Source organism: Staurois parvus, unplaced genomic scaffold, assembly GCF_062004578.1.
Source record: "Staurois parvus isolate SC_StPar_1 unplaced genomic scaffold, SC_StPar_1.0 ptg000202l, whole genome shotgun sequence".
NCBI lineage: Eukaryota > Metazoa > Chordata > Amphibia > Anura > Ranidae > Staurois > Staurois parvus.
This window is the reverse complement of record NW_028317998.1, coordinates 4,093,570-4,107,299: the sequence shown is the minus strand read 5'-3', so window position 1 is coordinate 4,107,299 and position 13,730 is coordinate 4,093,570. Positions and strand designations below refer to the sequence as shown.

Sequence of the window (13,730 nt, the reverse complement as noted above, 5' to 3'; positions counted from 1 at the left end):
ACCTAGGCATGCAGACTGCTCCTGCAAACATTTGTGAAAGAACAGGTCACTCTCAGGAGCTCAGTGAATTCAAGCATGGAACCGTGATAGGTTGCCACCTGTGCAATAAATTCATCCATGAAATTTCCTTGCTACTAAATATTCCACAGTCAACTGTTAATGCTATTACAACAAAGTGGAAGCAACTGGGAACAGCAACTCAGCCATGAAGTGATAGGTCACGGAAAAATAACAGCGTGAGGTCAACACATGCTGAAGAGCATAGTGCGCAGAAGTTGCCAACTGTCTGCAGAGTCAATAGCTAAAGACCTCCAAACTTCATGTGGCCTTCAGATTAGCACAACAGTGCATAGAGTACTTTGTGGAATGGGTTTCCCTGGCCGAGCAGCTGCATTCAAGCCTTACATCACCAAGTGCACTGCAAAGCGTTGGGTGCAGCGGTGTAAAGCACGCCGCCACTGGACTCTAGAGCAGTGGAGACATATTATCTGGAGTGACGGATCACACTTCTCTTCCTGGCAATCCAATGGACATGTCTGGGTTTGGCAGTTGCCAGGAGAACGGTACTTGCCTGATTGCATTGTGCCGAGTCTGAAGTTTGGTGGAGAGGGGATTATGGTGTGGGGTTGTTTTTCAGGGGTTGGGCTTGGCCCCTTAGTTCCAGTGAATGGAACTCTTAAGGCATCAGCATACCAAGACATTTTGGACAATTTCATGCTTTAAACTTTGTGTGAACAGTTTGGGGATGGCCCTTCCTGTTCCAACATGACTGTGCACCAGTGCACAAAGCAAAATCCATGAAGACATGGATGAGCGAGTTTGGGGTGGAGGGACTTGACTGGCCTGCACAGAGTCCTGACCTCAATCAGAAAGAACACCTTTGGGATGAATTAGAGTGGAGACTGTGAGCCAGGCCTTCTCGCCTGACATCAGTGCCTGACCTCACAAATGTGCTTCTGGAAGATTGGTCAAACATTCCCATAGACACAGTCCTAAACCTTGTGGACAGCCTTACCAGAAGAGTTGAAGCTGTTATAACTGCAAAGGGTGGGCCAACTCAATATTGAACCCTACAGACTAAGACGGGGGTGCCACTACAGGTCATGTGTGTGTAAAGGCAGGCGTTCCAATACTCTGGACAATATAGTATACATTAAGAAAATTGAAAGACAATGCCAAAAACAATATATATATACATTGTGTAAAGTAATGATAAAATTAACAAAAGTTAACAAATCAATAAGCATACACAGTGGGTAAAATAAGTATTGAACACGTCACCATTTTTCTAGGTAAATACAGTATATTTCTAAAGGTGCTATTCACATGAAATTTTCACCACGTCGGTAACAACCCATGCAATCCATACATACAAAAAAACCAAAACAAATAGGTTCAGAAATTAAGCTATGTGTAATAAAAATGGAATGACACAGAGAAAATTATTGAACACATGAAGAAAGGGAGGTGCAAAAAAAGCATGAAAGCCAAGACATCAGCTGAAATCTATCAGTAATTAAAAAGCATTTCTGCCTCTCATCAATGCAAATTAATATCAGCTGGTTCAGTCTGAACTGATGGGCTATAAATAGGTGTTTCATTACCAAGGTGTCACACAAGAAACATCTCATTATGGGTAAAAGCAAAGGACTCTCTCAAGACCTTCACAATCTTATTGTTGCAAAACATGGCATTGGTTACAGAAGGATTTCTAAACCTCTGAATGTCCCTGTGTGCACTGTTGGGGACATAATCCAGAAGTGGAAAGAACAGCATTTCAAAATAAACTGGCCACGACCAGGTGCTACTTGCAAGGCTCCATTGCTGACAAAAAAGCATGTTGAAGCGTGTTTAAAGTTTGCTGCACAACATTTAGACAAGCCTGTGAAATACTGGAATATAGTCTGGTCAGATGAGACCAAAATTGAACTCTTTCAATGCCATAATACACACCATGTTTGGAGGTCAATGGCACTGCACATCACATCAAAAACACTATACCAACAGAAATGTTTGGAGGTGGGAACATCATGGTGTGGGGCTGTTAATTCAGCATGCGGTACTGGCAAACTTCATATTGAAGGAAGGATGAATGAAAAAATGTATCAAGACATTATTGCTAAAAATCATGCGATTAGTTTCTCCATACAGGAGGCGTCTTGAAGCTGTCATTACCAACAAAGGATTTTGTATGAAGTAGTAAATACATTTCAGTTACCGTGCTCAATACTTTTTTCCTGTGTCATTCCATTTTATTACACATACCTTAATTTATGAACTATATGTTTTGGTTTCTTTGTATGTATGAATTGCATGGATTGTTACAGGCATGTGGTGAAAATTTCATGTCAGTAGCACGTTTAGAAATATATTTACTGAGAAAAATGGTGACGTGTTCAATACTTATTTTACCCGTTGTATAGTATGTTCTGATTCACGCATCACTTTTTTCATTGGGCTATTACTATGTTCATAAATAAGCAATTCGAATTCCAGATTCATATAAATTACATATCAGTCAGAAACAAACCTTTGATTTTTCATTCTTTATCCTGTGAGCTTCATCAATGACCAAATACCTCCAGTTGAACTTTTTAAAAACAGATTTTTCTCGTATGACCATTTCATAAGATGTAACACAGACATCCCATTCTCCAGGCATCATGACATCTCGTATAAAAGCAGCCTAATTCACACAGGAAAACAAACAATTTTGAAATAAAACCATTATTTTCTATGCTTTAAGGAAAATCTCCTCAAATTACAAACATAACAAATATCTTAGTAACTGTCCTGTATCATTAGTTTCCAGGCAAACCATTAAATACACAGCTGAAAAAAATAAATGTGGACTATGCCTTCTGCCAGAAGCTAGAGGGTTTTTTTTGGTCCCGAGGGACCAATAGGATTTTCTGTTTCATTTTTCCCAGATGATAAAAGCTGTTCGGTACTCATGGGCATCAAGTTAACCAGTGCCCATTATGCACATGAGATCAGCCATTTACAGGCTGGGCGTGTCCCAGTGCAGGCTGTGTTGCTTAAAGCGGTACTCTACAACAGAACAAATTTTTTAGAGTACCCAAGCTTATCTGCCTGTTTGCAAACTTCTGAATGCACACTAAGCTGTGCATTATTAGCTCAGTGTATATTTTTGGCATGCCTCAATGCTGAAATGAATCAATCCAATAAGCATGTGTAGGAATTACATGATCCTGGCCAATCAAAATGGCCAAAAATCCTACATGCATAAGAAGTTGAAGAGAAAATGATGGCACTGACGAGGGGGCTTGCTGATGTCAAATAGTTAGAGTGGAGGTAAGTATTGGAGCCTTCAAACATCCAGAACCAGGCTGGATTTGAAATACAATATATTGTTCCCACATTCCTTTCTCTGTTTTATTATAACCTACTGATCAAAAGTTGCTCACAAGAACACATTTCAACTTTTGCGAGAGACAACTGAGTACTGTCCGTGATACTTTTTTTTTATTTGCACTAAAATACAATCTTTCAGGATGTGCCCCATTCTTCAAGGTCCAAGCAGTACTAATGCACAAAGTTTTAGCAGACAAACTGAACAATACAGGGTATGATATCACAGGAGGCAGCCTGGCAGGACAGGGGCAAGCACTGATGCTTGTCCAGGCTGACCAGCAGCACTAGACATACACAGGACACTCACAGCTAGGCATGGGACTTTGACTTTTATATACTTTGTCTAATTTTTGTAACATTTATGTGAGTGAATCTGTTAGAGACATTATATCAGCTTTCTTACCCGTTGATCTTTGTCACCAATTAAACAAACTGCACAAAGAGAAGGCACCCAGCGTTTAAATTCATTCATCCAGTTATGAAGGGTAGATTTTGGTACCAAAACCATATGAGGACCTGGAATGTTCCGGTAGTGTTTAAGGTAACCCAGCAAAGCAATTGTCTGCAGGGTTTTTCCCAATCCCTAAAAAATAAAACAGTTTGAAAAAAATGCCTTCTAAACAATAGAAAATACATAGCAATGTTCTAAAGTAATGCATACAGCTTAGGTTATGCATAGATAGAAATATAACAATACTGTATTACTGAAACAGGAAGTTACAGTTTAAAGTTTCAACATGAAGTAAAGTGCAACATACATGAGTACAGTTTGCTATACCTTAAGTAATGCAACCGCTCACTATAATCAATAACTGTCCGTTTTAGCATGTTTAATAAAAGCATTCAGATCATAGGTGTGCATGGGGAAGTGCACATCTCAGCATTGTGAACTGTTCATAGGACAGTACATTCTCTATTTATCTCTACTGAAAGGTGTACAATGAAAAAAGGACAGGACAGGGCAGATTTGACCTGCAGTATTTCTTCTATTTTCTTAATTTGTCATTTTTCATTTGTCTTCATTTATCACCCTTCACAAAAAATAAATAGATATAACTGGCGTGAGACTTATGTGGTTTATATTTGCCTAATAGATAGTATTTAGAATTACCAGTAAATTAGTTAAAAATACCTTTCCGATGCCCTTTTGGTTGAAAAAGTCTAATTGTACATCAAGAACCCTAATCCTAAGTGTGAAGGGGCCTATTTACATCTATCTTGTACACAGGGTGAAAGCGAAACAAGAAGAACTTATTTCTTATATGCAATTTTTGTTATTTTATTAGTTTGTCTTTATATATTTGCATACAGTAAAAGTATCGCTTTCATGGGTGCCTATATTGTGTTGACCTAAACTGTTAAACACTTGTTGGTACAATACTTGCAGAGTTTTCTTTCATTTTAGATAAAATTGGTTGACCAGTAATTGATGCAATGACCAAAAATAGGATATTTGACTTACCAGTAAAATCTATATCTTGGAGTACAGCATGGGGCACAGGTCCTTTTATGTGATTGTAAATGTTCAAATATATTAAATTAAAATAAAAATGTCATGCTTACCTGCTCTGTGCAATGGTTTTGCACAAAGCAGCCTCGATCCTCCACTTTAGGGGTCCCCCGCCGGTGCTCTTGACTCCTCCCACTCGCAGAGTGCCCCCATAGCAAACCACTTACTATGGGCACACTCATGTAGGGTCGTTCCAGAGTCAACTCTGTGTAAAAACACAAAGCATGGCTTGGCACCACACTCCGCTCCTTCTTCACTAGCTGTGACTGACGGCAACAGGAGCCAATGGGTCCCACTGCTGTCTCTGAGCCAATGAGGATGGAGAGAGATGAGAGAGCCACTGCTCTTGTGCACATCACTGGATCGGGATCGGGCTCAGATATGTATAAGTGGAGGCTAGGGGGCTGCACACAGAAGACTTTTTAACTTACTGCAGAGGACAAATACCCTCGGTGGGCTTTGATACCACAAACAGGTTTGAATACAAACCTTTGAGCCTGTCTTGCAGAGTTACATGCATAACTACCCCTTGGGACAGGAGATGGTTCAAGGCATTCAACAAATTTGTCTGTCCTTGGGCAGTTTTTGGTTGATTTAAGAGAAGAAAGCAGATGATGTCCCATCCCCTGTTCCTGGAACAGAAGAAGGTTCATGGCATTAGACAAATTTGACTGTCTTTTGGCAGTTTTTGGTTGATTTTAAGAGAAAAAAGCAGTATAGAGAAATAATTTTTAAATCTATTTTATATCCCTCTGAATCCACCAATTAAATCCACAGTGACTTTGGGGATGAATTTCTGGGCTTTGTTGCCCAAGTCTTGTGCCGAAAGGCAGGGCTGAACTGAGGTTTTGAAACTTGGGTGCTCTATTAAAACACGATGCTGAAAAACTGGGTCATGTTAGTTGTTAATTACCCTAGTCTAGTTATCTGCAGATTGATGTACTGAAATTGCAGCCAGAGCTAGTTGTAGGGCTGGGCCTACAAAAGTAAAGAGAGCCTTTGAGAGCTTCTCACACTTTCTATCTGAGATGGCATGATCAACCACAGGGCTAGACCACTTCTTTGTGAACTCTTTTTCACTGGATAGAGTTCAGCAAGGATTTTTGGAGGAGTAAAAATTATTTTTGGAGTAATCCAATCATCATATATTGTCAACAAAAAAACAGCGCAAACAAAAACCTCCAAATATACAATATATGAGTGAACAAACAATAAATCAAATGTCCATGGAAATAAAAGTCCTTATTCTCAGTGAGGAAGGACTCTAAACAAACAATAAATCAAATGTCCATGTAAATAAGAGTCCTTCCTCACTGGGAATAAGGACTTTTATTTACATGGACATTTGATTTATTGTTTGTTTACTCATATATTGTATATTTGGATGTTTTTATGTTTGTGCTGTTTTTTTGTTGTCATTTATTGGTGTTTTTAACTGTTGCCCAGATGCATACTCACTTGGTATCTATCTTTGTGCGCTGGGATATATATTTTTTGTTTGTTAATCATCATATATTGCACATTCTATCTGTTCAAGAACAGGAAATATTTTGATACTTTTTGCAGGTCTCTTTGTACCCGATGGGGAGTGGTGAGATGGAGGAGAATCAAGCTGTACAGTGACAAGATTTTTGTGGATGGCAGCAGTGAGATTTTCCATGTTGGAAACCATGTTGTGTGAAGTTCCCTTATCAATATAGAGGAAACCTGGGGAAGAAAAATCTTCCACAGCTTCCTTCAATACTGCCTCCATGTTTTCTCCTTTCCTTTCTCTGTCTGCCTTGTCTAAGGCAGGTGTGCCGGATCCGACTCAGGTAAAAACTGGGAGTAAGAGAATAAGTTTGCCATTTTTGAACCTGGACAAAGATTGCTGTATTAAGTCTGTTATTATTCGAAGGGATTGTGGCATAGATGCAGAAAATTTTTTTTTTTTTTGTTAACTAGGTCGCTTGTCACTAGCACACCAAAGCACTAGAATGGGATTTGATGGAGAGGCTGGTCTTAGAGCCTGTTCCGGTGCAAGAGACACATCGTCACTCTGAGGTTAAATTTTGTGCATGTATAGCACCCTGTGACTGACTACATGCGTTGCAAGTGCCAAGGTGAGAACCCATGTGGGATCCAGTGCTCAAAGCAACATTACAGGTCAGCCCCACAGCATGGCGTTCTGGTCCGGCTCCCAAGGTTGCACTGATCTGGACACACTGCTTCTATTTGTGGTATTAGAAAGCAATAAGGAGCTGATTGAAGAAATCAAAGACAAAATAATAAATAATAGAAAAATTAAAATGGTGAAGGCAAAGGGTGATTTTCTCCATGAAGGAAAAGATATCCATAACCATACGTCGCTAGCAAAAAGAGGGAGGACTCCTAGGACTGGGTAGGGTTATAGGGAAGGTACCCAGGGGGTGTCTCCTGAAAAGGTTTGCCAATGTTCAATCACCTGAAAGTATGAGCCTATAACCAACAGTCTATAAATACTTTATCCTAATTGTACAAGGCACAGGCAAAGGCCTTAAAGCAGAATTTCACTCTCTCAATCAACACTGACTATTTTTAATCCTTATGCCACTAGCAATAGTGAATAGAAAGTATATCATATTTACTTGTGTTAAACTTTTTTTTTACATAATAAAAATGAATGAAATAGTGTTTTTGTTTTGTGGTGCTCAGATGCAGTGCAGTTACACTTTAGGGAGTGAGACACCAAAAATCTATAAAACAGAATGGCCAAGGCCAAGATTTGTCCTTTGATGGTACTCACAGCCAGATACTGAGCAGACTGGACAGGACAAAAAACAGAATCCATTCCACAAGTTACTTTCTATGATGACAGTTCTTGACTTGCACCAAGATTAAAAAGGTCTTCCAACGGTCTTCCAGGTGCGAGGGTACACCGTACGAGATGTCAACTTCCTAGCAGGATGGAACACTGGTCCTTGGAACAGGTGTTTACTTCAGAGGGTAACTGCTCAAAGTGTTTCTTGCGTGGGAACTCAACTTCCCAGCATTTAAAGCGGTTGTAAACCTCAGACATGAAATATGAACAAAGTATATTCCTTTATAGTTGTTACCTATCTTAGTCCAGAGCAATATGTGTAATTTCTGTCTGCTGCCCTGTTCCTCTGCTATCTGCATGAATCACGTTTGATAGGTTTTCCTGACACCAAGAGGAAAAAGGTGACGGGGAGGGAGCGCCAGCACAGAGCCTGTGACTGACAGCCTCAGCTCTGTTCCTCTGTGCTGTGTGAAAAGGGGGGGGGTGTTCCTACCCTCCAATTCCCTCTTTTCACTGAGCTCTGCAGTGAGCTCTCTACCCCGTTTTCTGAATGCTCAGACAAGCTTTATAAATTCTGGACATAGAACGAATGTAGAGAAGAGAAAACTGCAGGTACAACTTATGCAGGAGGATTTGTTACATCTCTGTGTATCACCTGAGGCCAGTCACTTCACTGGGTATAGGTGAGGGTTTACAACCACTTTAAGCCACAAAATCATGTGCATGTGCCACCTCCTCCTCTGGTAACATGTCTGGTTCAAGGGATGAGATTAATGACAGACTCAGGAGGTTGAAGAAGCACCACTGCTACCCCTGCTATCTAAGGCACTGATAAGGCCAGAAATTCTGCCCATGAAAATTGACATTGTAGAACAAAATCTCTTTCTGGAGAGCTGCTAAATAGTACCCACAGGAGAATGCAAGATGTTGCCTGTCCAAATTCCTGTCCCAAAAGAGTATAGAACAGAGAGAAGAGGTCCATCACCTAAGGACACCTAGCATAAAAAATGAGGCTAGCTGGGAGTGTAAGGGGTTGTGTAGAAGGATGTCCTTGCAGCCATCTTTTTTTGCTAGTGTCCAATCACCTGAAAGCAGAACATGTAGACACAGCAACCCCACTGAAAATGAGTCAGCGCAGGGAAAGAACATGCTTCGAAATTTCAGGTACTGTAAGTGCCTGGTTTCTACATACGCACTAGGCACCACTCTGGGTGATGCAAACAGGCATAGTAGCATCAAAATAGAAGCATTACTTAATAAAAGAAAGGTGGTCCACAGCTCCAACACACTCCAGAGGGAATCTAGAGAATAAAGGAGCACCCTGGGCTGAATTTTTAAAGGACCTCGTTCTCACCACAGGAGATCTAGTAGGCAGGAATAAAGGGAGATATACCCCATCTTGACTTCCCACTTCACAATGGGCATACACTCGCAGGGGTCTTAAGGGACAGGGCTCTGCCTGATCTGTAAAGCACCCTGTGGCTAAATCCATTTCTACACTATATGCTAAGAGAAACGCCTACAACAGTATCCAGTGCATGGAAATAACATTACAGGCCAGATCTGTATATTCTGTCCAAAGAGATCCAAGTGCAGTCCCCAAAGGCTCTGCCGAGGAGTCAACCAATCCAGAAGCTGCATTAGGAGCTGCAGTGGTTATGGTGCAGAAGGAATTTTGATGGAGGAATCACCTTGGTGGAATATCATCATACAGAGAGAGAGATAGAGAGAAACCTAGATAATGAGGTAAGCTTCTCTTAACTGAGAGAAGAGGTCCATCGCCTAAAGACACTAGAAAAAAACTGCGGCGAGTGGGAGGGGTTATATAGGGGATATCCCTGCAGCCTTCTTTTTTTCCAGTGTACAATCACCTGAAGGTAGCTGCACAAAAACTAGACATATTAATTAGAGCCCATGTTATGTACTATATGATTACGAAACACCTTTTTTCCACCAAATACACAAACATCTGTACTAGGCCAGTTTCTTGCTGATCTGACACTAGAAAACGGTGTAAAACTGGTCAGGGATATTTACTTCAGCATTAATCTGTACCTTTTTAAACAGTACAGTGGGGGGCGTGGCTGGCTCGGCATGTAGCAGGATGTGTTACTGAGCAACTCTGCCAGAGATCCTGATAATCCTCCTGACAGTGCTAACATCCTGGATCGCAACAACTGCTAAAGTACACAGCCTGTATCCTTATTGTCCCAGCTACCTGTGGCTGACAATATTGTGCTGGTAGATGATCTCTAGATGGGGAAAAAGACAGCGGACCCGGTGGGCCAAGACGGCGGCCTTTTGCCCAGCTAAGCTAAAGAAGCAGCCCACGATTCTTTGCTAGAACACCGGCTGAGGATACTTAAACTCCTGCCTTAACCACTTTAGCCGGTAGTGACACCGATCTGGATCCTGGTGACCAGGATGCTTTCCTCCCCCTGATGGCTGATGTCATTATTAGCTCTCATGTGAATACTCTATCTCCTACTACTGACATGGCATTGGACATACAGCAGGCTGACACTGACCCTGAGCCAACTCTGAGAGAGATTCTTTCTGCTGTCACTACCTGTAACTCTGATTATTAATTTGACTGGGGAAATCATTGGAATGAAAGTGGAACTTTCCTTAGTTTGGCAAGTCATACAGAAACTCAGAGACCGCACCTCTGTCTTAGAAGGCCGGCTTGGTAATCTGGAGGATGAATGGCAGCCCATGTAGAGAGATGTGCGCTATCTACAATCGGTATCATCCACTAATGTTGCCAGACTTAAGATAGGAAACCACCTACATAGAAATAATGTGAGGGCTGTGGGTATACCGGAAGGAGCAGAAGGCAAGCATCTTGTCACTTCCATTGAATGCTGGCTTTTGGCTACCTTTTGGCAGGGAGGCCTTTTCCTCCGTGTTAGCTGTGGAATGAGCCCATAGGGATCCAATGAGGCCTCCACCTCCTGGCCCACACCAGATTCTTCCTGTTTCAGCTTCCCAATTACAAAGATAGAGACGCTATCCTGACTAAAGCTAGAACAACAGCAAACTTGTCTGTGGACAATGTACGCATTTCCCTGTTTCCCGACTTTTCTGCTGAGGTCCAGCGACAATGGGCAAAATTCCTGGGTGTTAAGAAGGGGCTGCACAACCTTAGTTTCCAATACTTCATGCTGTACCCTGCCAAACTCAAGGTCATCGCCAATGTTACAACCCAGTTTTTTGATCATCCTTCTGCGGATGTGAACTGGCTGGATAGAGCGGTGCGTAACCTGGCATGCCAATCTCCACCATGATTAACTGGGTGCTTTCTATATACCTAGTGCACGGTTTGTCATTTTTTGAATGGCGGATAATGTTAGGCTGCTACAAATTATATGACCTGTCATCTGTTTAGTACTAAGAAAAATTAATAATAGCGCCTATGGTCAAAATTATATAACTTACTAATAGTGTACCAGCTGCAAAAAATCACCATATATAAAGTGTACCAATAAATAAATAATTTGCGCTAGTAAATGTGTATAAATATATATAAAGAAATCATCAAATCATAAGTCCAGAAAAAAAAATATATATATGCCAATACCACAAAAAAATATAAAAAAAACTTTTAAGTGCAAAAAACTTTTGTGCAAAAAAAGTGTCTAAATATGAAAAATTTCACCAAAAAACCTTGATAATATAATGGCAGATCATCCATAAATATATCTTCAGAAACGGAAACTCTGCAACACACCGATCCTCATCGATCGAAATAACAGGATGAAAAACTTTGTAGTTAATCGAAAATCCACTTCTCCAATAGATAAAGGACCACCTTCAAACGTATCCATGGGGGGAAATGACCAGCACTCGAGAGAAACAGAAAGACTTCATGGTGCAATATTATAAAAACCAATTCCTTTATTAGGTACTCATTGCACTTACTCAAGAGGTGTCCCAGCCGACACCAGCATCAACAGCATAAAAGCAATCACATAAACGAGCCTGGCTACTCAGCACATGCGCAGTAGCTGGCAGCCAAAAACGTAATGACGTCACATCAATCAAGCTCCGCCCTACGCGTTTCGTCATCGACGTCCTCACGGAGCGGATGGATGTGAGATGTCTCAGCCCCATTAAATATTCACTTCACAGGAAACGAACAGCTGACATCAATGGGGAATCATGCAGGCAAGCCGCCCCATAGACGACAGGAGTCTACAGAGGGTGGAGCTTGATTGATGTGACGTCATTACGTTTTTGGCTGCCAGCTACTGCGCATGTGCTGAGTAGCCAGGCTCGTTTATGTGATTGCTGTTATGCTGTTGATGCTGGTGTCGGCTGGGACACCTCTTGAGTAAGTGCAATGAGTACCTAATAAAGGAATTGGTTTTTATAATATTGCACCATGAAGTCTTTCTGTTTCTCTCGAGTGCTTGGCATTTCCCCCCATGGATACGTTTGAAGGTGGTCCTTTATCTATTGGAGAAGTGGATTTTCGATTAACTACAAAGTTTTTCATCCTGTTATTTCGATCGATGAGGATCGGTGTGTTGCAGAGTTTCCATTTCTGAAGATATATTTATGGATGATCTGCCATTATATTATCAAGGTTTTTTGGTGAAATTTTTCATATTTAGACACTTTTTTTGCACAAAAGTTTTTTGCACTTAAAAGTTTTTTTTATATTTTTTTGTGGTATTGGCATATATATATTTTTTTTTCTGGACTTATGATTTGATGATTTCTTTATATATATTTATACACATTTACTAGCGCAAATTATTTATTTATCTGTTTAGTACTACCATGTTTCAAATTTTTTTTATGATTACTGACTTGCTGGTATACACCTGTTTATGTGCCTTCGGCGCTAGAGTGTTTCCCTTCACTTCATGGTCATGCGTGGACCCTACTGTTTTTTATTGATGGGGTACCTCGTTCCCATTTGGATCTGGTTGGTCAAGTTTTTTACAATTACTGCACTTATTTGTGTTCTTTTATTTCAGGCGGGATTCTTTTGTACTGCTCACTTATAACCCTCAACTTTTTACACCACTGAATGCCCCCTGGTCAAAAGTATGCTTTTGTTATCCTGGAACATAGGAGGACTGGCCGATAATATTAAGAGGGGAGTAATGTTTACATATGTTAACTGACTAAAGTCCTCTCTGATATGCTTACAGGAAACGCATTTAAAACCTGATTCTGTCCATTTACTGTGCTCTTGCAAATTTCTTACCCCTCCAATTTTATTCCACCTACTTCTCCTTTTCTAAGGGCGTGAGTGTACTGGTTTCCAAAATGGTCCCCTTTGTATGCCTGAAGCAGCATTGACGAAAGCGGGCAGTATACATTTTTACTTTGTAAAGTAAATGGTTTTTTCTACATGCCGACTGCTATGTATATTTCTCCACCCTATTCCCCTGAACTCTTAAAAAGATTGGATCAATTTATGGCTCTGTACCTGGATGTCCCCATTCTGGCAATGGGAGATTTTATTCATTTTCTGAACTCCGCACTTGACAAATTCTGTTACTTCAAGGGGAGATACCCAGTCAACACATACTTTTGCTTTGCCAATCTGCTTATCGAATTGGGTCTTAAGGATGTCTGGAGAAGGAAACATACTGATATGAAATGCTACTCATGCTATTTGGCCACCCATCGAGGTCTTTCTCAAACAGATATGGGTCTAGGTAACTCAGTGATGATGCATTATGTAGTAGATTCAGCATATGAGCCCTGGCTTCTTTCAGATGACTCTTCCTTCTGGGTGAGCCTTTCAACCTCTACCCAATTTCACCGCCCTCTGTGGCATGTTAACCCATTTTAGCTAACTCTTTTTCCGGCCAGGGACCCCTTGCCTAAAGAATTGGCTAATTTCCTTAAAGTAAATGTGGGGTCAGCTTCGGCGGCTACCCTATGGGATACGCTAAAGGCATTTTTGTGTTGCCTTATTATAAGAAAAATCACAAGCATTAAGAAAAGGTCTCAGGATCAATATGGTTACGAACCCTAATCCTACTACTCAAAAACAATGGATAGAGGCCCAGTCTTTGTATAACTCTGTAGTTCTCTCTGCTGTGG

At 40.8% G+C, this 13,730-nt stretch overlaps 1 protein-coding gene across 2 annotated transcripts in view; it reads right to left on the bottom strand.

Moving 5' to 3' along the window:
- LOC149461455 (SWI/SNF-related matrix-associated actin-dependent regulator of chromatin subfamily A member 1) overlaps nt 1-13,730 on the bottom strand; it is a 277,776-nt gene that overhangs the window by 216,829 nt on the left and 47,217 nt on the right. For both annotated transcript variants that reach the window (XM_089678297.1, XM_089678296.1), the window contains exons 6-7: nt 3,779-3,958; nt 2,531-2,686 (exon numbers count right to left, since the gene is read on the bottom strand). In XM_089678297.1, coding sequence (XP_089534423.1) covers nt 2,531-2,686; nt 3,779-3,958 — 336 coding nt within the window. The remainder of the gene's footprint in view (nt 1-2,530; nt 2,687-3,778; nt 3,959-13,730) is intronic.